Below are 24,454 nucleotides of genomic sequence, written 5' to 3'. Positions count from 1 at the left end.
TGACATAGGTGTGGTCAAAGGTCCCACTAAGGTACTCTCTGTTCTCCTTGCTGACTTCCTAGGGTGTGGAGTTGTCTGTGAGCCTCTGTACCCTGTGGGACACCCAGTTCCTGGGACCTGAGCTACTATGTTATCTATTTGTCTTATTGACTTTGGGTTCTAATTAACAAGCTGTCATTTGCTTACTGTCATGATTTTCATTCCCTCACTGTACATGGTATGTGAGGGTCTCAGGCTTTCAGAATGCTTATTCTGTCTGTTTTCATTGCTTAAAAATGCATTTTATGGAAGGACAACATAGCACAAAGAAATGCATATCAAAAAGGGACAGCTCAGTGACTGTCACAAACTGAACACAGCCATGTGACCAGCACCCAGCTCAGGAAACAGGTCCCTAGGAATGCCCATGGGTCCCTCCCTAGGCGGCAACCCTCACTTCCAGTCCAGATTGACTCCTAACCATCTAGATTAATTTTCCAAGTTTCACAGAACTTCATATGCATGAAATCAGACAGAAAATGCTCATTTGATTGTCTGCCATAAGATATGAAAGGTTCATTTCCATGGGCATAGATGCTTCCTAGTATGCCACACTCTGTCCATTCTACCATTGGTGAACTTTTGTTTTGGGGGGTATTTTGTGTGGGTGAACACTAATTCTACTAGTGGTGGATTTTACTGTTTAGGGGTTGTTGTGTGTGTGGACACTGTTCTTTCTCCTACTGTGAACTGCCAGTTTAGAAAGTGAACTCTGGAGAACAGGGGCCTTCCCTGTCCTGTCATCATGCTCTCAGGGCTAGTAGGTGGCACTCCAGCAGGCCATCCTGGGTGCGGGCCGTAGCTGAGTGGCGGGTCCTGTCACATTCCCTAGGCACTTGGTCATCCTCCCTGATGCTGTCCTCTTTCCTGCTCGCAGGCGCGGTGTTCTTCATCTGCATGAGAGCAGTGGGATCCATGACATCGGCCTGCCTCAGTGGCAGCTGCTGCTCTGTCTGATGGTCGTCATCATCGTCCTGTACTTCAGCCTCTGGAAGGGCGTGAAGACGTCGGGAAAGGTGATGTCTCTGTGCCTCTCCAGCTTGGATATTGGCTTTGGAAATGCACATCTTGTTTTGTGTTCTCCTAGCTACGACCATGTGGTTGGTGCAAATCGGTGGGTCTAGGACCCCAGGTTCAGGGCAACCCCTCAGCTCTACCACCATGTGGACAAATCTGTTACCCAAAACCTGACTCTGCCCAACAGCAGCGTCAAGGGGTGCAAGTAGATCGGGCCTACTCATACTTTCCCTTGAAAGCTTCCATAATAGCTTGGGGCATTGCCTAAAGTCTGAGACCAAGGCTAAAGATTTTTGACCTTTAATTCTCATCTGAAACTGCATGTAAGCATTGCATTGTACTCAGGAAATTGACAATTTGCATTACTATAAATAAGTCCATTTTTTGGAGAAAGATGTTTTGAAAGATAATTAGATGCATGCTTTTGTTCTAATACAATGTTGGGCACCCCCAACTGTCTAGATACTCAGGAGAACATAAGGTTAGCTAGAGAGTGAAGGTGGCATTCTGAACTTGGATGATGTTGCCTCCTGTGATCAGCTCTCAGGGATGGTGAATACTTACGGAGGCTCCAGTTGATTCTCAGCTTGGGGAATAACATGGGGATAACAACCCTACTGGGACTCTATGTTGCCTAGAATTCTACTGTAATTAAAGGCAACAGAGTTAGGAAGTGTTCTGTCTAATGTTTTACTTAGATAATTGCTTTGGAACAAGCCACACCAAAATATAGTGTGTTAAAATGGTAAATATTTTATCATGTCTCATAGTTCTGGGAATGGACTGGGCTCAGGTAGATAGTTCTTCTTCTCTGTGTAATATTGCCTGGGCCATGTCTGGAGCCTTGACTGGGGCATCCTAAGTGGTCGGGACTGACTGGGAGCTGAGTTGGAGTTGTCCATCTGAGGGCTTAGGATTGTTTCCACGTAGCGTTTCTGTGTTTCCTGGATATCTCATATCATGACAGCTGACTTCCCAGAGCACACTCACACATGCAGTAGTTCTTCCAGTCTCTGCTTACATCATGCTTGCTCTTTGTCCCAGTGTCAAAACCAGTCCAGGATCACTATCGTCCTGATGCTCGGCACATAGCAGGTCTCCAGTAAATGCTTAGTAATGGGTTGAAGGATGGGTGGGTAAGTTTAGGAGACTTTATGAAGTGCTTAGCTCAACTTATTAAGCTTTTATGGGCACCTACTATGTGCTATCCTAGAGGCTAGGACTAGCAGTACACAAAGAGAGGACAGATTATTTCCTCAGTTGTTTTCATCTGTTTGTGTTGGGGTCAGCAGAGTTGTCCAGTATTTATCTATGTGCAGCCTCCTTCAAATAAATACCAGTGGCCACAAACTATACTTGTTCTTATTATGTAGTTTTTATTTTAAACTTAATTTTACCTTAGAATAATTTCATATTAGGTAGTTCAGATTTATCTCTTTTTTCAGTTATACCTTAATAGAACTATAAACTGTACATCATGAAACTGTTATTAAGCCTACTTATCAGGTAGTTACATCTAGACAGACAGATGTAACCACGTGTATGTTTACCTGTACTTTGATGAGATAGACAATATTTCCTACCGTGGGTCATGGTCAAAAAGCCTGAGATGCTGCATTTGGACAATGGATGCGTTTTCAGCTGAGAAGGTCTACAAAGGCCATGGAGGTGATGTTTGTGTTATACCTGTTAGGACAGGCATGGGTAGAAGTGAGGAGGAGGAAAAGTTTCTCACTGGAAGAAACCGTGAGCAAAGCTGCTAAGGTGTGGAAGCCCTAGACAAGCCCTGCTTAGGGTTCTCTGTGTGCTCTTGGTGCCAGGAGCAGGCCTCACAGCCCATCCAGAGAGCTGCAGAAGATGGATGTGGGGCCATCAGTATCCTAATATGGCAACCCAAGCTTGTTCCTCAGTCATGAGCAGACCATAAGCTACCGAGAGGGACACTTGTGTTACCTAGAGATCAGCAGGAGAAGGAATGGCTGAGCATGCCCAGATCCTCTTGCCAAATGTGCTTTCTAAGGTGAGGAGTGTTTCCCCAGGAAAGCGCTCTCCGTGTGGAAACAGGAAGAGGGATGTGAGTGGCTCTGCAGGGTCAGCTGAAGCCAGGGCCCCCATTTGTATAAGTCCCCTAGAATTCTGAGGTCTGAGCACACAGAGGTCCCAGGTGGGCCACACGGGAGGACATTTCTAGAATTGGCTTCACTTGGCACATTCCGGTGCTGCCTTTAATTGTTTTTATAAACTGGCCGAAGAGGAATCCAAGAGTATTGCTTATTTCTTTCCAAGACAGAACACAAGCTTTTCTTAATCTGCCTCCAGAGTCACAGAGGGGACCTGTGATGACGCATGAGTGAAACATGTGCAAGTGAAGATGACTTGGAAAGATACTGACTGCTTGGCTCTTGGGAAGGCGGAATGTAGTCTGAACCAGGGGAGGGGGACACCCCCCGACCACACACTCCGTGACAGCTGTGTTGGCCCGGTGAACACCTCAGAATAGAAGGTGGTCAGAAGCAGTGTTCACTCACCTCCCCATCATCTGAGTTCCCACCCAATCCTCTACACACTGCACTGAGTTTGAGGAATGTCAGAGGCCCCTCTTCCAGCGACATGAGAGGAGGTGGCAGAGCTGTCCAGGACCGGCCATTTGTTACCTACTGCACTGCTGGCCTTGGGGCTGTTTGGAAGGTGGGAACATATAGGCCATGTCCGGAATTCCAGCAAGAGGTGGTGGAATTGAGAAGAGACAGAAAGCCAGACAAATTCAGAGATTAGCTGAGTTTTAGAATATTTAGTAGATAAAAAGCTTTTTGCTTGCATTTGCATTTATAGTCAAGTCATAATTCTGTCTTCCTACTTCTGTGTCAGTACAAGCTGGTCCTGTCTTACTTCACAACTTGACTAAGTTATGAACTGAGTTACACACAACAGGGTCATTTGCATATGGTCCATGCTTACACTAAACTATGTATAGCATGCTGTTTTCTTAAGCAATGTTAGTGTTATGCCATGCCCTACACATTCTTCTGTACGAAAGATTATCTTTATTGTTAGTGAAAATGGCCCTGGAACTCAGTTCAAAGACCACAAACCTTAAGTCTGGAAAAGTTAATGAAGTTTCACAGAGATACAGTGTGGATATTTACTTTATTATTTATTTTAATTCTCATTTGTATGCACATGTGTATGTTTTGTATGTGTGGATGACACATGTGTATTTGGGTGTGTGCGTGTACATGTGAAGCCCAGAGGGAAGACTATGGATTTTCATTCCTGTACACTGTTGTTGTTGTTTATTTGTTTGCTTGTTTGTTTAAGAGAGGGTTTCTCATTGGCCTGGCACTTGACAAGTAGGCTAGGCTAGCTGGCCCTGAACTGTAGGGAGCTTCCTCCCAGAGGTGTGTGTCCAGGGAGACGCTGCTGTTTCATTATTGTTTTTTGTTTGTGTTTTTTCGAGACAGGGTTTCTCTGTGTAGCTTTGCGCCTTTCCTGGATCTCACTCTGTAGACCAGGCTGGCCTTGAACTCACAAAGATCCACCCGCCTCTGCCTCCTGAGTGCTAGGATTAAAGGCGTGCGCCACAAAGGCATGTTCCATTATTGAAAGTATGCAAGCCTAGCTATGCACCCAGGCATCGGGCCAAGAATGGTCTTGGTCAGGGTGAGTTCCCTGGGCTACTACCATTGATGTCACTCAGAAGCTCATTAGAAATGGGAGGTCTTACCCACCCACACCAAATTAGAATCTCTCCAGGAAGGGACAAAAATCTGAACTTTACTGGGGTACCCCTCAGGGTCCTCTTAGACCCACAGTTGGAGAAGTTCTAGTTGGTGTTGTGCTCTGACACTGAGACTATAAATACCCACACCACTGGGAGGAAGCTCTGCCGTCTGGGGCTCTTCCTTTATGAGCCACAGTCCTCTTCATTTTTATGATCAGCCATTGGTTTGAGTTTGTTACTGTGGAACTTCAGAAATTATTCATAGACACAGCCAAGTGGACAAGAATTTATGTTTAAGCATGGACAAGGTGGAACATGCCCTTAATCCCAGAACTCAGGAAACAGAGTTTGAGGTCAGCCTGATCTATTAGAGCAGGTTAGCCAGGGTTAACCTAGTGAAACTCTGTCTCAAAACAAAAACAAACAAGCAAAACAAAACTAAAAAAACAGTAACAACTAAAACAACAAAAACCCCAACCCAAAACTGTTTAAAGTGACAGAATAGAGAAAAAGGAATTAGTTGTTCATTTTGTCCTTTATCTCACATTTAAGATGAGGCCTGGGATGGAGATGACAGAGCTCAGAGGGCTTTTCCTTTGCTATGTGCACAGGGGCACACATGGATGTGAGGGAGCTGTCCACCAGCTTTTGACAAAAGGTTCTAGATGGCTGAAAACACATTTGCCACCAAAAGCTTTAATTTTGAATGTATGATCATGGGGGAAAAAAGCTGTTCTTCCTTGATGCCTGGCACCCTCACTGTGGTCTCCATTATACCCTGGTGCATTCTTTGGGCAAATTAAATCTGTGTTGGAGCCCCAGTCATGGCCAGTGTAGGACCACCTCCAGACTCCTTGGGAGATTCCTTGGAGTCGGAACACTGGGTGCTGTTTCCATGGGAGGAGTGTGGTCACACCCAGCCTGCTGGGTAGGACAGTGCAGCTGGGCCACAGCTGTTGACATGAGTTGTAGGAGACTGTAGCTATTAGAATAAGGATGGATGACGGCTCTTCTTTGTTCCAATTGCCAAGGGATGAGATCCGTTTGTCCCGGTTGGAGAGATTGAGTCATCTGAGACCAATGTGAGGCCATCCAGACGCAACAGCTTCACTGTCAAGGGCATATTTTTCTCCCCATTTGTTATCAAGTTTGTCCCCCATGTTTCTGTACCCACAGCCCCTCAAAGGACACAGAAGTTGGTGTTCTCAAAGACACGCACAGAACTGCGGAGTGGCTTACTGGATGCCGTTAAACAGGGGAGCCTTTCTGGTTTCCTCTGAACCAGATGTGCCCCCCACTGATGGGCCTACTCTGTTTCCTCACCCATTCTTTTGCCCATATTTTCATCCTTTCTTTGACCAACTCTCATTCACTGAGGCTCTGGTTTGTAATGCACCTGCTCTTGCATCCATCCATCCCTCCGCTCAACCATCTGCCCACTTAACTACCCATCCATTGATTTAACCAAAAACCCAAGTCTATATCCAACCATCCATCCCGTCTTCTAACAACCTTTCATCTATGAATGTTCACTCATTCACCTAACAGACATTTCAAAGGACCCATATAGACCAGGAATAAGGAAATAAGGGAGGTAAACTCCAGTTTCAAAACACAGATATGGAAAATGTGTGAATTTGTCACTAATATATCAATCTTTGTTTTGAGCCCATATCTTTCCAGGCTGGCAAAGAACTTTACCCTAAGTCATGTCTTCCATGTTCCCTCTACGGTTGAGTATGGACTCTTTGGGGGCAGAGTGCTGTAGGGGGAACCCACCTGTTCCTTCAGCTACGTGTCCACTCATGTTTCAGTGGTGCTTTCCTTGGCCCCAGCTCAGTGTTCTGTTTGGGGCCCAACTTCTCCCCAAAGAAAAATGCTACAGCCCACAGCTGCATCAAGAGTGAAGGCATTTAACCTTGGCTGCCCATTGACCTCTGTTGGGAAAAAATATTGGAGTTGAGGCTGCGCCTTAGGCCATTTGAACCAGAAATCCCAAGACTGGGAACTCTCTTCCACATTCTTGTATATATTGGTTAAATGTAGTGTATATAGTGTATAGCCAAGAGCATGGAGGATCAGAGACGATACCAACCCTCCTAGTCCCGTCTTTCTTTCTCTGTCCCTGCAAGCTGGGCTGGGCGTGGCTATCTGCTTTGATTCTAAAGGTAATCTCTTCCCTTTTGTGTTTCTGCAAAGATAATTTGTCTTGGTCTCGATCTGCTCCTACTGAGGTGGAGAACTTTTTCTGTTTTCTGTCCATTCCCACGCACCACAGACTTGAGAGAAGGCACTTAAATGTGGATAAAGACAAAGAGAGAAGTTAAGTGTTTTGCACGTATCTGTAATCCCAGCACTTGGGAGACTGAGACAGGAGGATTGTGAGTTTGAGGGATCCTGGGCCACAAGTGGGCTGATGTCTCATAAAATAAAAGATGCATCTCAGTGGGAGAGCACTTGCTTGATGTGTGGAAGGCTCTGGGTTCTATCCTCAATGCTGAAGGAAACGCAAGCACACATACACAAGAGGAGAAAGTGTTAAAGGAGATGGCAAAGGAGGGGAAGGAAAATGGGGAGAGAAGAGAGGGAGAGAGACTGGACGTTTTAATAGACCGCCTCTACGCTGAGGGCAACAGCCAGTGCCTGTGGTGTGACGGAGGCAAGCCCGACAGGGATTGGGTGGTGTGCTCAGTTCCATAGGAAGTAGCCTAAAGGGGCTGGGAAAGGCAGCTTTGTTGACAAAGAGGTCTCAGGGCTCGGAGAAGCCAGTTTCGCCCCTGGTGACCGCCATTTCTGTCTCTAAGTGACTGACTCAATCAGTTCTGAGCTTCTTCAGGGAGCCCTGCATCTGTTCCTTGTCCTTGGAGTCTGACCAAGGACCTGGCCCTGAGATGAAGATGGTACCTCAAACACCAGGAGAAGGATGCTGGGGGAGGGCATGTTGGGCTTTCTGGGAAAAGACCCGGTATCCTTGACCTAGTACCTCCCCGGGTCACAGGTGGAGCGAGACTCTCACATCCAGTTTGTCTACTGCTCAGGTCGTGTGGATCACAGCCACCCTGCCTTACTTTGTGCTGTTTGTGCTCCTGGTCCATGGTGTCACGCTGCCTGGTGCCTCCAATGGCATCAACGCCTACCTGCACATTGACTTCTACCGCCTCAAAGAGGCCACGGTGAGTGCCCAGTGGCCACCGAGCATTGGGCCAGGTGGTGGGAGGCTTCTTAGGGGCAGGTGGTGATGGGTTTGGTAACAGGATTAAGAAGGGTACATTTTAATGTGCTTCTTTCTTGGTTGAGTGTCCAGCCTACCACTATGCGATAGAGCAAGGACCAAGAAGCAACCTCTTCCTTGTGTGATGCTTAGAAAGATGATAGACCACAGGTCATGGGTCACCTTGAAACTTATGAAGCACAGCAGGCTTCCATATGGTCTGCACCTGTTCAGCTACCCTCTTTCACCTAGATAACTAGAAACTGAGTCCTTAGTGTAGTGTCAGTGAGTGGATCCGCCTTTCCCCATTGTAATGGAAGGTTGGGGAAATCCAGAATAATACAAGTAGAGGTGTGGCAGGCATCATCACATTCAAATGCCTTAGTTTAGGTGTACTGGATGTATTTATTATATATATTTACATATACATATGTATGGGCAAGCATGGATGCTGGAGAAGTGAGACTGACTAGGGCTAAACCATGACACAGAGATTGGAGAAGGGCTCACATCTTTAGTCCACCAGGCATATGCTTTTGTCACCAGGGAGAGGGGATTGGAAAGCAAACTCCATTGTCTCCACAGGCCCCCATTGGTTACCTGTGTCTGCAGCTGGAAGACACATTATCTTCTGAAGATGCCATCTTCATAACTCCTGAGATGGCCAGAACCCTTTGGTCTTGCCCTGATAACATTCTAGCCTAGAAATTTTAGTTTATTAATTTTCTTGAAAATCTGGATGTTAAATGGATCCACTGGGCTCCCCCTGGGACGTGATTACTCTGGCACCCAAGGCCAGGAGATGCTAGGGAAATTCAAGCCTGTTATTGTACTGCCTACATCTGCTTCAGACCACGTTTTCTGGTCTATGGCACTCTCAGGGAGGCAGTGCAGCTCTGTAGGAAGTAGAGATGGTGATGACTTTTGTTCACTGTTTTCAGGTATGGATTGATGCTGCAACTCAGATATTTTTTTCCCTGGGGGCTGGATTTGGAGTCTTGATTGCATTTGCCAGTTACAATAAATTTGACAACAACTGTTACAGGTAAGCACCCTAGTAGAGCTTGCCAATACTTTGGATCCTGGGGTTGGTCCTTACAGGAATGGAGAGAGGGCTTTATCTGGACAAGAAGCCGCCTGTCTTCTGTGGATCATCCTGATCATTCTGGGAATCCCAATGTGGTCTATGGGGCCCAAGGAGCATATTTCACTGGAAGATATCTCTTGGGAAAGTTGAGGTCACCAGTCATAGGAGCCTATGGGGAAGGATTACTGGGACAGAGGAATGTGGCATGGCTTCCAGAGAGGATGGAGCTGCCTGGTTCTCTCCATCAGATACTCTGTGAGGCAGGGTCAGAATGAACAGGTTGGTGAGGGCTGGTTGGATCAGAAATAAGTCTTCTGGGCAGATGGGACACAGAGGAGATCATCTCCAGTTTGGATCAGCGAGCACCTGATGCTATTTCCTGTAGACCCTATACTATGAGGACTTCAGAGCTGGGGCAGATTTAGGCTTACCTCTCTCACTCCGTTTAACAATCAAGGCAGGATCACTGTCTTTGATTCAAGAAAGAACAGGATGGATGTGCCACCAGGAGAGGTTTTAGGGAAGTCAGGAAATGGGATGGTCATCTACTTAGTAGGGTACTTCCACTAAGAGCCTGAAAGTGAACTTGATGAGCAAGCCTGGGAGGACAGTTGAGGTTATGGTAGGCAGGTGTGGAACAGATGGCATGTGTGCTAAGGAGTGGCGTGGACAAAGACGGGGAGGCGGCGTGTCAGTGGATCAGCGAGTTGCTTTGCTTTGTTTGTTCCAAGAGTGTACACTAGAAGTCATGAGGAGTAAGCCAAGAAGGAAGGGTGGATCATCTTAGCAACGCTCTGAAATGACAACACAGGGAGCTAGGAGACATAGAAAGCCATCGAGTTTACTGAAGGAGAGAGGAACTCGTATCTCCAAGCCTTTGGTTAGCTCTTTGCTGACACACTGCCCCAGCAGGTCCTAACCCAGTGGTGGTGAGGCCCTGGGGTCCATGTGACAGCAGGGAAATGGAAAGGAGGGGTGGCCTTTGAGACTGGATGAGACTGAAGATTCCATAGACGGCCAGTGGTTTGTGAGCAGAGTGTGAGTGGAGCGAGGTGGATTTGAATTGTCACTAGCAGACTCTCTCTCTCTCTCTCCCAGGGATGCCCTGCTGACCAGTACCATCAACTGTGTTACCAGCTTTATTTCTGGGTTTGCCATCTTCTCCATCCTTGGTTACATGGCCCATGAGCATAAGGTCAAGATTGAGGATGTTGCCACTGAAGGTAGGTCACCAGCTGAAGGAAGAAAGACTGAGCTGGCTTCATAGTGCCTCCATGGTTGGAGGACCGTGACGGCTGGCTGTGGAGGTTTTTGGACTTCCAACTGTTGGATTTTCTCCTAGGGACATCATTGAATATTCCTGGCAACTATGGGCCCTAACTAGATAACAAAAACATTCCTCTAGGGGCCTAAGAGGAACACATTTTGGGCTGCTCATTTTGCACCAGCCTTTATGCTAATTAACTAATAATTAGTACCAAATCTATTCCAGTTCTGAAGTCCTCACAGCTCTGGGTCTGCAGGAGGTAGCATTAGGTGCTCATACTGGGTGATTTATACACAAAAGATGTTTAGTTAGCTTACCTCTCTGGAAGCCCAGAGCATGGAGATCGGTTGTCCAGTAGGCTTCTGGTGTAGGTCATACGCTATTTATCTTACTATAGAGAAGTAGAAATGCCTGTGTGTCAAAAGAGTCATGCTTGTAGAACAGCTTCTCCATGAGAGCTCACAACTCTTAGGGAGTAAGGACTCCTAAAAATGGGGTTACTCTCACTAACATCTAGTTACATCTTTAAGCTCCTCAACCTCTTCACATTGCTATACTGGGGAGCAAGCCTGAGCATGAATTTCAGGGGGGACAAACTATGTTCCAAACATAGCAGCATATCCCCACTTCTCACAAAGCTGCAAGGCAAGGCTCAGTAGATTCTCTCTAAAGATGAATGATTTGGGATTTAAGCTATGCATGAGCTAGTGATCAGTGATGTTAGCATTTGGCCCCAGTCAGCCTGACTCTGGAACCTCTGTCCTTCTCCATGGCCTTCTGTGTTCTTAAGGCTGCAGGGAAGTTGAGACCCAGGAAAGGGCAGCCTTTAATGGACTTGGAGGGTCATGAGTTTCTGGGAATCAGAGTAGATTCCCACAGAGTAGAGAGCGGGTTTACCACATGTGGCTTGTAGCTGTTCAGGCCACGTGCCGCTCTCTCTGCCTGGTTGTTCATCTGCTTTGTGTCACTGTTAACAAGGTCCCTGAGACAGTTGGCTACGAAGAGGACGGGGTTACTTGACTCACAGTTTTGGAGGTTTTAGTCAATGACTGTTTGGCACTCTTGCTTTGGGGCCTATGTTGGGCCCACATGGTGGAACAACCTGTTCACCCAATGGCCAAGGTATAAAAGGGATAGAGGGAAGAGGAGCTTGGGTCCCAATATCTCCTACAAGGGCGCATCCTCAACAAATGGAAGGCTACATGGGACTTTGTGTCTTGAAGTTCCCATCACTTTGAAACTGCACCAAATGGGGATCAGGACTTGGACACAGGGCTGCTTGGGGGACATTACAGATCTGGACAATAGCACAGCTGTACTGTGGCTCCATCTCTCATGCCCAGATCCTGAGTCTGTGCTGCCCACACATAACTGATCAAGGGTCCTGAGGCTGGGCTGGAGCTCCCCTGCCCTGTGCAGTCCCCATTGAACATCCCAACCATTGATCAGGCCCTAATATTTCTTACAGGAGCTGGCCTTGTGTTTATCCTGTATCCAGAAGCCATCTCCACTCTGTCGGGATCCACGTTCTGGGCTGTCCTGTTCTTCTTGATGCTCCTGGCTCTGGGTCTGGACAGCTCAGTGAGTGATGTCTCCCAGAACACCCTTCTCCACCACTGTAATCCATACCAGTACTCAGCCTGCAGGGCTGCTGCTGTCTGGGGTCTGTTTCCAAGGGCCTTATTTTAATCTAGACAATGAAGTGAGTCGTCCTTCAAAATGATAGCCTAGGTCAAAGCCAGGAACCTACAGGAACTCCAAATTGTACTGGACCTCAGACAAGCCAGCCCAACACTCTGCTTTTGTGGATGGGGAGCCAGAATTCTCTCCACAGGATGTGAATAGAATGTCCTGTGACCCAGCACTTTCCCGTTTCATTATGTTTTATTACTGACAACCAACCCAAACATTTTGGACCCTGTTAGGTTACTAGATCCCTGGTTTTTTATTATTATTCAGTTATGTGCAAAGTTAAGTTCCTGACATCTTTTCAATGTGTGTTTCCACCCTAAATACCTTAGGGAGGGGCTGGCCAGCAGATCTCACTGTTTGCTTTTTACTTGGTGGATCTGCCAGAGCAGTTGTTGCAAAGGGTTCTGAGGTTGATTCCAGACCCTAGGGTAGAGTACTGAGGTTGATTAACAATGTCTGCCAAGGGCAGTGGAGAGGAGCAAGGGACATGTGTGACTATTGTCTGCCACGACAGAGTCTGTACTTAAAGTGACCACTTTGGTGATTAGAAAGGCAGTAAGGAACCCTTGTCATATGCTATGGTATGAAGTTCCCACTCCGGAGAAGTCCATTAGCTGATGTTTCCAGAAGGTCCTATTTGTATGTAGATATGTCATCTGGGCAATATATCCCTTCGCTCTCTATTTCCCATCAGTACCCACTCAGGCTGAGTGAGCCAGGGGTCAGGGACCTGTTGCAGAGGCAGGCAAGAGTTAACTCTTCCCCATCCCATATAGCTTGAGCTTGGTTGAGATTGGGACAGAAAAAGGGGGGAAAGCGCTTGGGAGGAAGGTGGGGCCTGCCAATTTCTGAAGACCTGATGTAACTGAGGCTGATACTAAACTATAGGGAGCCCTTCATTCCTGCCCTCCCTCCTGGTTCTCTACAGATGGGAGGCATGGAAGCAGTCATCACTGGACTGGCTGACGACTTCCAGGTCCTGAAGCGGCACCGGAAACTCTTCACATTTGGTGTCACCATAAGTACCTTCCTTCTGGCCATGTTTTGCATAACCAAGGTGAGGCTGGCCATGGGGCAATCTGGGGCTTTCTAGGACTGTGCTTCAAAATCTAGACATTCTCAGCCTTGGTGCTGGGCTGGGTTGGATGAGGCTGAGCACAGGGGTTCTACTATCCTGAACCCTATGTTCTCATACTCAGAGGAGATCACTGTTGCCTCATGCTACCTCTGGGGCTGATGATTTCCAAGCACTGTTACTTACTGCCGATTGACTTAGGGCCTGCAGAAGTCCTTTGGAAACTTATCGTGATGTTTATCAAGTGTAACTCTTTCAGCCAGTGGCTCCTAGAGCCCTTGGTTAGAATGCAGACACATTCAGCTGTACAACCCTGCCACCCACGCTTGTGAACAGGGCTCTAAGCTTGTGCGAATGGGGATAGGTCGGGTTTGTAGGATAGGTAGGATAGTCGGTGACTGTTTATAGCCAAGGTTGGCTCAAGCCCTTTCTCTCTGTGCCCCAGGGAGGAATTTACGTACTGACTCTGCTAGACACCTTTGCAGCAGGCACCTCCATTCTGTTTGCGGTGCTTATGGAAGCGATCGGAGTTTCCTGGTTTTATGGTGAGTGAGGCTGTCATAAGCCTTGGTCCCCAGAGCTCGTGGAGTCTGTTTTACCTGGAGAGGGGAAAGAGCTTTTTATCCAGGACAGCCACCTGGATCTCCAGAAGTGAGCAGCCCATTTAACAGGTGTTAAGTCTCTCCAATCCTCAGCTCACTGGGGCTGCAGAGACCTAAAAGACACCCGATGCCAACAGCTGAAAGAGAACCCTTAGCGAGCTGCAGACCCCCAGCCACCAAACCTGACAGTGCAATTGTCAGACTGAACAAACAAAACAGGATGCTGCTGAACTCGAACTTCAGATGAACGATGAACACATATTTTTAGATCAGCATGACCCAAATACTACATAGACTCTCCTGATGCCGATTTTTTTTCATTATGGGTCTGAAATTCAAACTTAAACAAATATCCTGTATCATTCTGGAGCTGAGCTGAGCAACAAACTGTCACATGTGTTATCATTGTACATTTCCCCTTTATGTGAGAGTAAAGGTTAATCTTGTTCTTACTCTCTGTGGACAAGGTTGCAGTCTGATGGTCTCTTTCAAATTATGGTTGGGGGAGGGTGTCCATGTGTGTGCACGTATGGATAGACAGCTGTTTTCACAGAAAGACTAAGCAAGAGGAAAGAGCCAGGCTGGGGCCGAGACCTGGCTCCTCAGTCTGGGTCAAGTCCTCCCTTCTCTAAGCTCTGGCGGAATTCCCCCTTTTAAGATAATCAGAGTGGCACATGAAAGGTGACGGTCCCAGAGTTTGTCCTCTCCCTTCTTCGCCATTAGCCAGGTGCCTGCCGGGTCTCCCGCATTCCGGGGTGTCAGTCTCTTGCCACCAACCCTGCACTCTGCCAGGACCTCATGGAATGGCATCAGGGGAGACCCCGGTCCTGCGTCTGCAGGCTCTCTGTGACAGCCTTGCCCTATGTGCTCACAGGTGTGGACAGGTTCAGCAATGACATCCAGCAGATGATGGGCTTCAAGCCAGGCCTGTACTGGAGACTGTGTTGGAAGTTCGTCAGCCCTGCCTTCCTCCTGGTGGGTAGGGTGTGGCTGGGGTACCACGGTGGGGTGGTGGTGGGCGTATTTGTTCCCTAGGGGAGGAGGTGCTGGAATCTAGAAGCCTGGTCGTCCAGTGCAGGCGGGATCCTTAGCAGGGGTGGGGGATAATCTACCTTAGTGAGTGTCCAGCCAGGTTCCTCCCCACCCCCGCCCCTGTGCTGCTGTGCTGGCTACAAAGTCACGTGTGTTCCTTCCTCCCCCACCGTCTTTGCCATCACTTACCTCTTGAACACCTCTTCTTTTCTTTCTCCCTTCCTCCTGTGGTCATCTCATTTTGTTTCTATCTCGGCCATTCTCTTCCCCCTTCCCTCCTCTCTCTTTTCGCTGTTTCTCCACCCCGACTCCATCTTTCCTCCCTGCCCCCACCCTTTCCTCCAGTTTGTCGTGGTGGTCAGTATCATCAACTTCAAGCCGCTCACCTATGATGACTACGTCTATCCTCCCTGGGCCAACTGGGTCGGGTGGGGCATTGCCCTCTCATCCATGACCCTGGTACCTGCCTATGTCATCTACAAGTTCTTCAGCATACGGGGTTCCCTTTGGGAGGTGAGCTCTGGGATGGCTACTGTGGGGTAAGGGGGGAGGTGGCATTCTTATTGGGGTGAGAGAGAGATAAGAGAATACTTAGGGTCAGCATACCCACCTCATTTACCAAGTGATGACCCATCCTGAGCCTCAGTTTCCACATCTGTAACCTGAGAATAATACTGTGTACCTTGGAAGGGAAGAACACTTGGGTGCTAAGTAAAGAACCTGGCCCATGGGAGATGCTTCCTGCATACTGCCCATCAGTACCATGGCTGTTTCTACTGCTCATAGGAGAAGGCAAAGCTCAGCCATGCCTGTCCCCTTTTAAGGTGTGTTATGTCCCCAGATATCCCATCTCTCCTTGTCTGAGCCCACTACCATTTTTCTAATCATAATATGATCAGCCTAACCTGTAGGTTTCTGACATGATTCCTTTCCCTTTACATATATGCATCATACACACACACACACACACACACACACACACACACACACACACACACACACACACAGCACAGGTGCCTTTTATCCTGAAGTTACATCTTGACTTTTATTTTGCCATACAAACCAGTGGTGGTAGTCTTTCCAAGTGTCCTTACTTTGTAAGGCAAAGACCTCACATCTGAACTGCTTGGACACATCTGAGGTCTGGGCCAGTGAGACTCTCTCCTTTCCTTCTTCACAGAGAGTAGCCTACGGCATCACGCCGGAGAATGAGCACCACCTGGTGGCCCAGAGAGACGTGAGACAGTTCCAGGTAGATGCAGAGCTGACTTTGGGGTGTGGGGCAGGACAGGGTGGGTTCTGGCTGTTCTCTGTGGGGTGCCCTAGCAGGATCACAGCTGGGAAAATCTGGGTGGTGACCAGCTTCAGATTAGGGACTAAGGTGATGGGTGCCCAGTCAGCCTCCTGATGCTGATGCTGTTTCCTTCCTAGTCCCGGGATGCTGAGTGCTAAAATGTTCCTAGTTTTATTCTGCCCCTGAGCTGTCACATCTGTGTCACCAAACTAAGCTGAGCATTTTAGAATCTTGAAGGCATAGATAGCTGCAGGGCATTAGTAATGAGTTGCTGGCTCCAGGAGTGAGGGTGGTGCCTGCTGAGCTCCCTCTTTTGGGTGGTTCCTTTGCATCCAGCCTCAGCACCATTTAAGGATTGTGCTCTGAGGTCTGTGCTGGGAAGGAGGCTGTTTGCTTTGCTTCTTGCTGCCCCAACCAGCTGGCCCCTGGTCCTCCAAATCCCCACTGACTCTGTCTTCAATTACTCTATTTTTCATCACAGTTGCGGCACTGGTTGGCTATCTGAACCTGGCCCCGAGGAGGAGGAACCCACGGGTCAACATCCGGGCCAAGGGCATCCTCTTCACCCCCAAGTGGACACTGCCCTGGGATTCCTATCCTGGAAGAACCTTTCCCATCCCTCTCGTTTTCCCAGTTACTAATGATTCCATGACTCTGGTTTTGTTCACCTTCTGTTCATTGGGCCTGGAGGCAGCGAGTGTGGAGAACCAGTCAGCCTCGAGGAAGAAGATGGAAGGAGGGAATGGGACATGGCTTCTGGAACTCTGGCGTGAGGACAATCTCAGTGCACACCTGAGCTGAGGTTCATGGCTCGGGTAGAACCCTTTCCCGAATGTGCTTGTACTTCAAATCACAGAAGAAACCTTTGATTCATCGAGGCCGAGAGAAGATTGACATTTGGTTAGAGATCAAAAGCCCAGCCAAAGCCTGATGGGGTCTGTGTGGGAGCCAATGTTACCCCTCTATTTCCACCCAGTCACCACTCTGGTGTCTGAGCCTCTGTGTGGGAGCTGGGGTTTATTTGCAGCTAAAGTGTCGATGTTTTAGGGGTTTTGAGAAGAAACCCCCTGACTTAGTTTTCTAGTTAATCTGAGATTGGGTTTGGGATGTTCTAGAACATTACTCTAGCTTCTGGTGTTTGGATAGTCCCAAACCATGATGTTAGGGGGAGAACGTAGCTAGACCACCAGTGAGGAAGTGCCACAAAGTCAGATATTCCAGAAAGATGGTAGAGACAGCTGGATGAATCACCCCTGCCAAGGCCACATCTTTGTCATGTTCTGTTCGATATATGGATGGTTCCTGACACCTTCCTAGGGATTGAGGCAGGGCCCCTGTGAAGTCAGAAATGTGAGCCCATAACAGAGATCTCTGTCCCATGGGGCCAGGTGGGCACCTGAGAGAGGGTAGCCTGGTAGGCTGCCATGGTTCTTTATGGTCCACAGACACTTCCTAAGCCTCCCTGACCCAGGAACCCAGCAGATAGGGAGGGGTCCTGAGTAGTGGGATATCTTGGCTCTGAAAATGGCCTGCTTCATACTGACTAGATTTGGCACCTTGGAGGGCATGATGGGCCCTACCACATCACAGCACAGCCCCTCATGCCCAGGGAGGTTTTTCTGACTGGAGGGAACAAGTTGGTGGGGTCAGGAAATTTCTAGGTTTACCTAGTGCCCTCTGGTGGTTAGTTTTGGTTCATGATGGGAAAGGATGACTTGAAAAATCGATGGCGTCTTCCAGGGATTCATGTTTATGGTTTGAGTCTCTTATGCCCTTATTTGAAATCTAGAATCATAGGTTGTCACTGTGATAGTGAACTTCCACTCTACAGGCTTTTTTTGGTGATGAAAAGGAAAAAAAAAAAGCCCCTGAGTTCATTGGGGTCGTGTAGGAGGCGCACAGAGAAACTGGGATGTCCCCAAGAGGATGCAAGAAGGGGCCAGGCGATGCCAACTGGGGATGGGGAGGTGTTTTACTCTGAAGACCCCCAGATTTCCCTGCTGAATCAGGGTCCTTGAGTCATTCCTTAGAGGTAATCCAGGGACTTTTGATTCTTCCATGTAAGAAGGCTGGCTCAGCTCAAGGCATCCCCCAGTGGCCAATGTCTTGGGGTGCTGGGGATGGTGAGGCTCTCTCACACCAGTGAATTATAGGTGCAAGTCAGAGCCCTGTTGGCAGACAACACCTCTGATGAATAGCAATTCCTTTTTCTTGTTACCTTTAAAGATACTTTATCATTATTTAAACAAAACCCTTTTACCCATACTGCCTGCCCACTGCCCCACAGGAAAGGAAAACTGCTTCCTATCTCCCATCTTCCCATCTCCCTGTGAGAAGACAGTCTTGCTCAAGATCTCAGCCTCTGAGGGATCAGGGTGGACCTTCCATTCCCATCCTGTCTTCACATTTCAGAGCCCCAGGCAACTCTCTGCTCACCCCACCCAGGGCTGTCACCAAACGCAGAGTACACGAAGTCCCACTTAAGAGGAAAGCAGTATTTCTTACAGAAGGACAGCGTGTTGGGAGAAGAGCAGAGGAATGTTACTCATCTCATCCCACTGGCTCCCTGAGAGGTCCTTTTCTTCAGTGACATTCGTCACCCTTTGAACAGTGGGTCCTGAGAAGCAAATGCCCCAGCTGTCACAAGCACACACACTCAGAAAGCCGGGGTGCCTAGGTCAGCACTGGCCCACCATTTTCTCATTGCCATCTGTGTGGTCCCTCTGCCTGCAGATGTTGTCCCTGGGGTGAAGCTGAGACGTGGTGCTAGCTGAAAGACCCCCAAACTAAAGCAAAGGTGCTGTTTTGTGGCAGAGTTGGCTCTTGAGACCGGGACAAGGGGTTCTTGGCTCCAAGTCCAGGTGCTCTGATGGGGGAGGAAGGGTGTGGCACCCAGAAAGCCCCTCGAAGGTGCTAGGAGGTCAGTGCATCCACCTTCCTACCCACTCTTACCAGATGGGGGCTAATGCTTTATCACACGTAATGCTTGATTTCTTTGTGGCTTTTTTTTAAATAGTGGGGTTCACCCAGGACCAGTGTGCTCCTGAGTACTGTATATGACACTTGACACTTTCGATATTTTATTGTATTTTTAGAGAATTATTTTCTATGAGCTGCGAGATGTTTGTTTAAGAACATTGGTGGTATCTAGCTTTTGTCAGTCTTCATTCTAGATTCAGGTGAGACAGAGGGGATGCGGGGTACCAACTCACCCCAGATATCCTGCTCAACAAAGGTCCCTAAACTGCCTTAATTCTCAGAGGGTATTCCTGCCCAGGTGGGAGCCAGTCTAGATTTTCAAGATCTGGTAATGTAAGACTGACATGTTCTTACCAAAGAAATCATTTCCAACCCATTAAGCTCAGTTCATATGTTTGTTTATTTCTTTGGAAAACTACAGCAATCAGATCTAAAGTGATCAGAGTGGGTGTTTGGTGTGGTGGAAGCAGCACAGCATTTAGAACTGATTAGCAGTGGGTCTGCAGCTGATTAGCTGTGGCTTGAGAGAGGAGCTTCACATCTTTGGGTTTCAAGGGGGTTTTGTCTATAAAATCAGGAAGTTGATCAGGTAATCAATTGAAGGGTGCATCCAATTAAAAACAAACCACAATGAAGCATGACAACATCCTTGTGCTGAGGTTACAATGGAGAAAGCATGTCACCCCATGACTGACCATCCACTGGGCTTAGAAACAGAGATTTCTGGCCGGCAGAGCCTTGGTATTTCTTTATGTCTAGTAGCGCCTCTTATGCAGATATTTTTTTCCAGTTGATGCCAGAAAGACTTGGTTTCTGAGAAGAAGTCAAGTCCAGCCCTCTCGATCTGACACTTGGGTGGTATTGAGAAGGTGAAGGGCATCACTCTGCCTGTGTTTGCAAGTCTGGGGACCCACAGCTCTGCCCACAGGCAGTGTGCTTGGCCCTGGCTGGTGAATGTGAAGTCATGGGGTGCCTGTCCTCGTCCCAGTCTCTACTTCTGTGTAAATAGGGTTGTTTCCATCTTCTTCATGTCACAGACTGTTCAAGTATCATGCAAATTTCTGCGTCTGCTTTGGATTTATTTTGAAAGTTGTTCTCTTCATGGAAAAAAAATCAGTGTACAGTATAATAAAGGACATTGCCTGTGCTGTCTGTCTGACTGTAGAGTTCTGAGTGCTGTTCCATGCATGTGAAGCTATGAGTTACGAAAGCAAGTGACTTTGTCTCTGATGAGTCACCAACTAGTAGAGATTTTGGACGCAGCAGCCCACCTTTCATCCAGAGAGTTGCTCTGAGAACCCATGGAAGAGACAGGGATAGAAGGGTGTGTGGTGTTAGCTCAAAGATTGGCTCTCCTCTCCTCACCTCTCCTCTCCTCTCCCCTCCCCTCCCCTCCTCTCCCCTTCCCTCCTTCCCTCCTCTCCTCTCCTCTCCTCTTCCCTCCTCCCCTCCTCTCTTCTCCTCTCCCCTTCCCTCCCCTTCCCTCCTTCCCTCCTCTCCTCTCCTCTTCCCTCCTCTCCTCCTCTCCTGTTCCCTCCTGTCCCCTCCCCTCCCCTCTCCTCTCCTCTTGCATCCTCTTCCCTCCCTTCCCCCCTCCCCTCCCCTTCTACCTCTCCTTTCCTCTCCATTTCCCTCCACTCTTTCCCCTCCCTTCCTCTTCTCTGAACTCTTCTCCCCTCCTCTGCTCTTCCCTCCTCTCCTCTCCTCTCCTCTCCTCTCCTCTCCTCTCCCCTCCTCTGCTCTTCCCTCCTCTCCTCTCCTCTCCTCTCCTCTTCCCTCCTCTCCTCTCCTCTTCCCTCCTCTCCTCTCCTCTCCTCTTCCCTCCTCTCCTCTCCTCTCCTCTTCCCTCCTCTCCTCTCCTCTTCCCTCCTCTCCTCTCCTCTCCTCTCCTCTCCTCTTCCCTCCTCTCCTCTCCCCTCCTCTCCTCTCCTCTCCTCTCCTCTCCTCTCCTCTCCTCTCCTCTCCTCTCCTCTCCTCCCTGCTTTTGTTCCTTTCCTTCTGTTTTGCGCTCTGTTCTTCCCTGGTACTTGGAATCAAACCCAAGTCCTAGAGCACACTGCGCACATGCTCCCGCCCCCCCCCCCCCACTGAGCTACACCCCTGGCCTGACACACATTTTTGTTTAAATACAAAGTGGATGCCATGAGACAACATGCCTGGTGTCTAATTTTGTTTTGTTTGTCATTGCTAGGCCTGGGTTTCAAATGAATCAGAACCGCTGCTGGATTGAACTGGATGCACAATTTAGTGCAGATGTGGACTTTTCTGGGCAGAGGGTGCTATTCACACTCAAGCCCTTGCAGCTCATGCTGGCTTTGTTTGGGGGAAATTGTGAGCTCAATATGTTTGTTCCCATCTTTTATTGAAAATAGATATTTTTGTCACATAACATATCCTGATTATGGTTTCCCCCCCTCTACCCTTCCAGTTCCTCCCCACCTCCCCTCCCATGCAGATCCACCCCCTTTCTGCCTCTACAGGATAATAATAAAATAAAATATGATAATATAGAACAAAAACTGACACATTGGGATAGGACAAAACAATAAAACATAAGAAAAGAGACCAAGAGAAGGTACAAGAAGCAGACACAGAGGCAGAGACCCACTGATTTGCACACTCAGGAATCCCATAAAAGCACTAACCTGGAAACAGTAATATATTACCCAAAGGGCCTATAGGGTAAAAAGAGAGGAAAAAAAAATATAAAACTAAGATAAAAAGAAAAGCTCTGACATGACATGAGACAAGGAGCCCCCAATTATGCTGTTGAGTTTGTTTTCTGTTGGCCATCTACTGCTGGGCATGCAGCTTACCCTTGAGAGTATCTCCAGTGAAATGCTTTTGGAGGAAAGCGAATTTTCATTTGCAAATGATTATCAAGTGTAGATTGCTTCTGGGTTAGGGATAGGAGCATGTGTCCACTTCTCCTTTCCACTCTAGCACTTCATCTGGTACAGACAGTGCATGCTGCCTTAGTCTCTGTGAATTCAATACTTTGATCATGTTGATTGAGATGGCCTTGTTTTCTTGGTGTCCTATGGCTCATACACTCTTTCTGCTTCCTCTTTAGTGGGGTTCCCTGCACCCTGAGAAGAGGAATTTGCTGGAGACATCCCCTTCAGGGTCAAGGTCTCTCACTTTCTGCATAATGTTTGGCTGTGGGTCTCTCTGTATTTGTTTCCATCTGCTGCAGGAGGAAGCTTCTCTGATGATGGCTGAGCAAGGCATTGGTCTATGAGAATAGCAGAATGTCATTAGGAGTCATTTTATTGCTATATTTTATATCTTTGTATATCTCTATCTCTGTCTATCTATCTATCTATCTATCTATCTATCTATCTATCTATCTATCTATCTATCACAGTATTATTTGGGTTTACCCTAGGTCCTTGAGCTATCTAGTCTCAGGTTCTTGGTTACCCAAGCATTATCAGATACGGGTTCCATCTCATGGAGTACCCTAATGATTTGCCTTCAGTCAAATTGGATATTGGTTAGTTACTCACACAGTAGTGGAATGCTCCCCAAGGGTTTGTGGCAGACTTGGTGTTTATGTTTCTCCTTTGGTAGTGTGCAGAGTACCTTCCTCTACCAAAGACAGTAGCCAGTAAGGGTAAAGTCTCTATGTGGGGATCAGCTTGTCTTCTCCATGTTCAGTGAGTTGTGTAGGTGTTGCTGTCAGCAATGGGGCCTTGCCATCAGCTTGGAGAAAGCAACCTAGAGTCTCAGCAACAGCATGGATTATTTTGGGGGTTCCTGTGGGACTCCTTTGGCTAACATCTCAATTAGATGTAACCTAATCCTGGGGCTGGAAGCTTCATTTTGGGACAAAAGATGGCCAGTTGGGGTTCTGGTTCTGGACCACCTCACTAAGGATGATTTTTTTTTTCTCGTTCTATCCACTTGCCCGTGAATTTCTTGATTTCATTTTTTTTCTTTTATGACTGAGTAATACTCCATTGCGTAAATGTACCACATTTTCTTTATCCATTCATCTGTGGAAGGACATCTAGGTTCTTTCCTGTATCTATCCAGAATAGAGAGCGGTGGTGAATAGGGCTGAGCAAGTGTCTTGGTGGTAGAAAGAAGTGTCCTTTGTTGCGTATATGCCCAGGAGTGACATAGCTGGATCTTGAGATGGATTGATTCCCATCTTCCTGAGGAACTGCGACATTGATTTCATAGTGGCTATGCACGTTTGCACTCCCTCCAGCAACTGATAAGTGTTCCCCTTACTCCACATCCTCACCAACATGAGCTGTCACTTGTGTTATGGATCCTAGCCATTCTGGTGAGCATAAAGGAATCTGAAACTAGTTTTGATTTGCACTTCCCTGATGACTAAGGATGTTGAACATTTATTTGTTTCTCAGCCATTTAAGTCTCCTCTTTTGACAAGTCTCTGTTTAGATCTGTACCTCATTTTTAAGTTGGGTTAATTGTTTTCTTGATATATAGTTTTTTGAGTCCTTTATGTATTTGGATACTAGCCTTCTATCAGATGTGTAGTTGATAAAAACATCCCATTCTGTAGACTGCCACTTTGTCTAAATAATGGTGTCCTTTACCATACAGAACCTTTCCAGTTTCAGGAGGTCCCATTCATTAATTGTTGATATTCGTGCCTGTACTCCTGTGCCAGTGAGTACAAGGCTATTCCCTAGTGTCCTTTCTATCAAGCAATATGTTTGTTCTTAACGCAAATCATCCAGTAGCCAATCTAGAGGACGTGGTGTCAAATGAAGATTTGGTCAGTGCCTCCTCTTCTGTGAAGGCTGATGAGGAGTGAGCACTGGGCCCTGGAGCTGAGTGGAGTTGATTAGTAGGAAGATAAGAAGACTGCTTGCAAGGTTAGCATGCTGATGATCCAGTCACCCTTCATTAGTGCCACCATCTAGGGAACAAGTCTTCAACACATGAGCCTTTGTTGGGCATTTCATACCAAACGTTCTGCCCCTAGCAAGGTTCATGACCATATTGTAATTCAAAATAAATTTAGTCCATCTCCAAGAGTTCTCGTCATCTCAGCAATTCCAGCGCTTCTCAAAAAGCTCAGCTCTGGGCTGTTGAGATGACTCATTAGGTTATGGGTGCAACACCAAGTCTGATGTCTGAATTCGATCCCCAGAACCGATATGGAGGGATGAGGGAACTGACTCCTGAAAGTTGTTCTCTAACCTTCACACATATGTACACACACACACACACACACACACACACACACACACACACCACTAAATAAATGAAAAAAGTTTCAAGTCCAAACTCTCTGCTGAGACTCAAAGCAACTTGCAGCTTTTAATTACAAAAAGAACATTTCATAGTTCCAGCATAAAATAGTGGGGCAGGGCAAGAATTTCCATCCCCAAAGAGCAACATGGGGCCCACAAAGCAAGACTTAAACCCAGCAGGGCAAACATTAAATCCTCCATGCA

General features: G+C 47.5%; 1 protein-coding gene across 1 annotated transcript in view; it reads left to right on the top strand.

The window, feature by feature from the left end:
* Positions 1-20,103, top strand: part of Slc6a2 (solute carrier family 6 member 2) — a 40,830-nt gene extending 20,727 nt beyond the window's left edge. The window contains exons 4-14 of the mRNA XM_052728018.1: positions 917-1,055; positions 7,816-7,950; positions 8,930-9,033; positions 10,174-10,298; positions 11,811-11,923; positions 12,963-13,091; positions 13,555-13,654; positions 14,586-14,686; positions 15,089-15,256; positions 15,924-15,995; positions 16,519-20,103. Of these exons, the coding sequence (XP_052583978.1) occupies positions 917-1,055; positions 7,816-7,950; positions 8,930-9,033; positions 10,174-10,298; positions 11,811-11,923; positions 12,963-13,091; positions 13,555-13,654; positions 14,586-14,686; positions 15,089-15,256; positions 15,924-15,995; positions 16,519-16,542 (1,210 nt within the window). The 3' untranslated portion in view covers positions 16,543-20,103. The remainder of the gene's footprint in view (positions 1-916; positions 1,056-7,815; positions 7,951-8,929; positions 9,034-10,173; positions 10,299-11,810; positions 11,924-12,962; positions 13,092-13,554; positions 13,655-14,585; positions 14,687-15,088; positions 15,257-15,923; positions 15,996-16,518) is intronic.
* The last annotated feature ends 4,351 nt before the right edge of the window (positions 20,104-24,454 follow it).

The sequence above is a fragment of the Peromyscus californicus genome, unplaced genomic scaffold, assembly GCF_007827085.1.
Source record: "Peromyscus californicus insignis strain IS unplaced genomic scaffold, ASM782708v3 Scaffold_8__1_contigs__length_139910024, whole genome shotgun sequence".
Classification (NCBI taxonomy): Eukaryota; Metazoa; Chordata; class Mammalia; order Rodentia; family Cricetidae; genus Peromyscus; species Peromyscus californicus.
The sequence above is the reverse complement of the archived record's forward strand: the minus strand, read 5'-3'. Positions and strand labels throughout refer to the sequence as shown.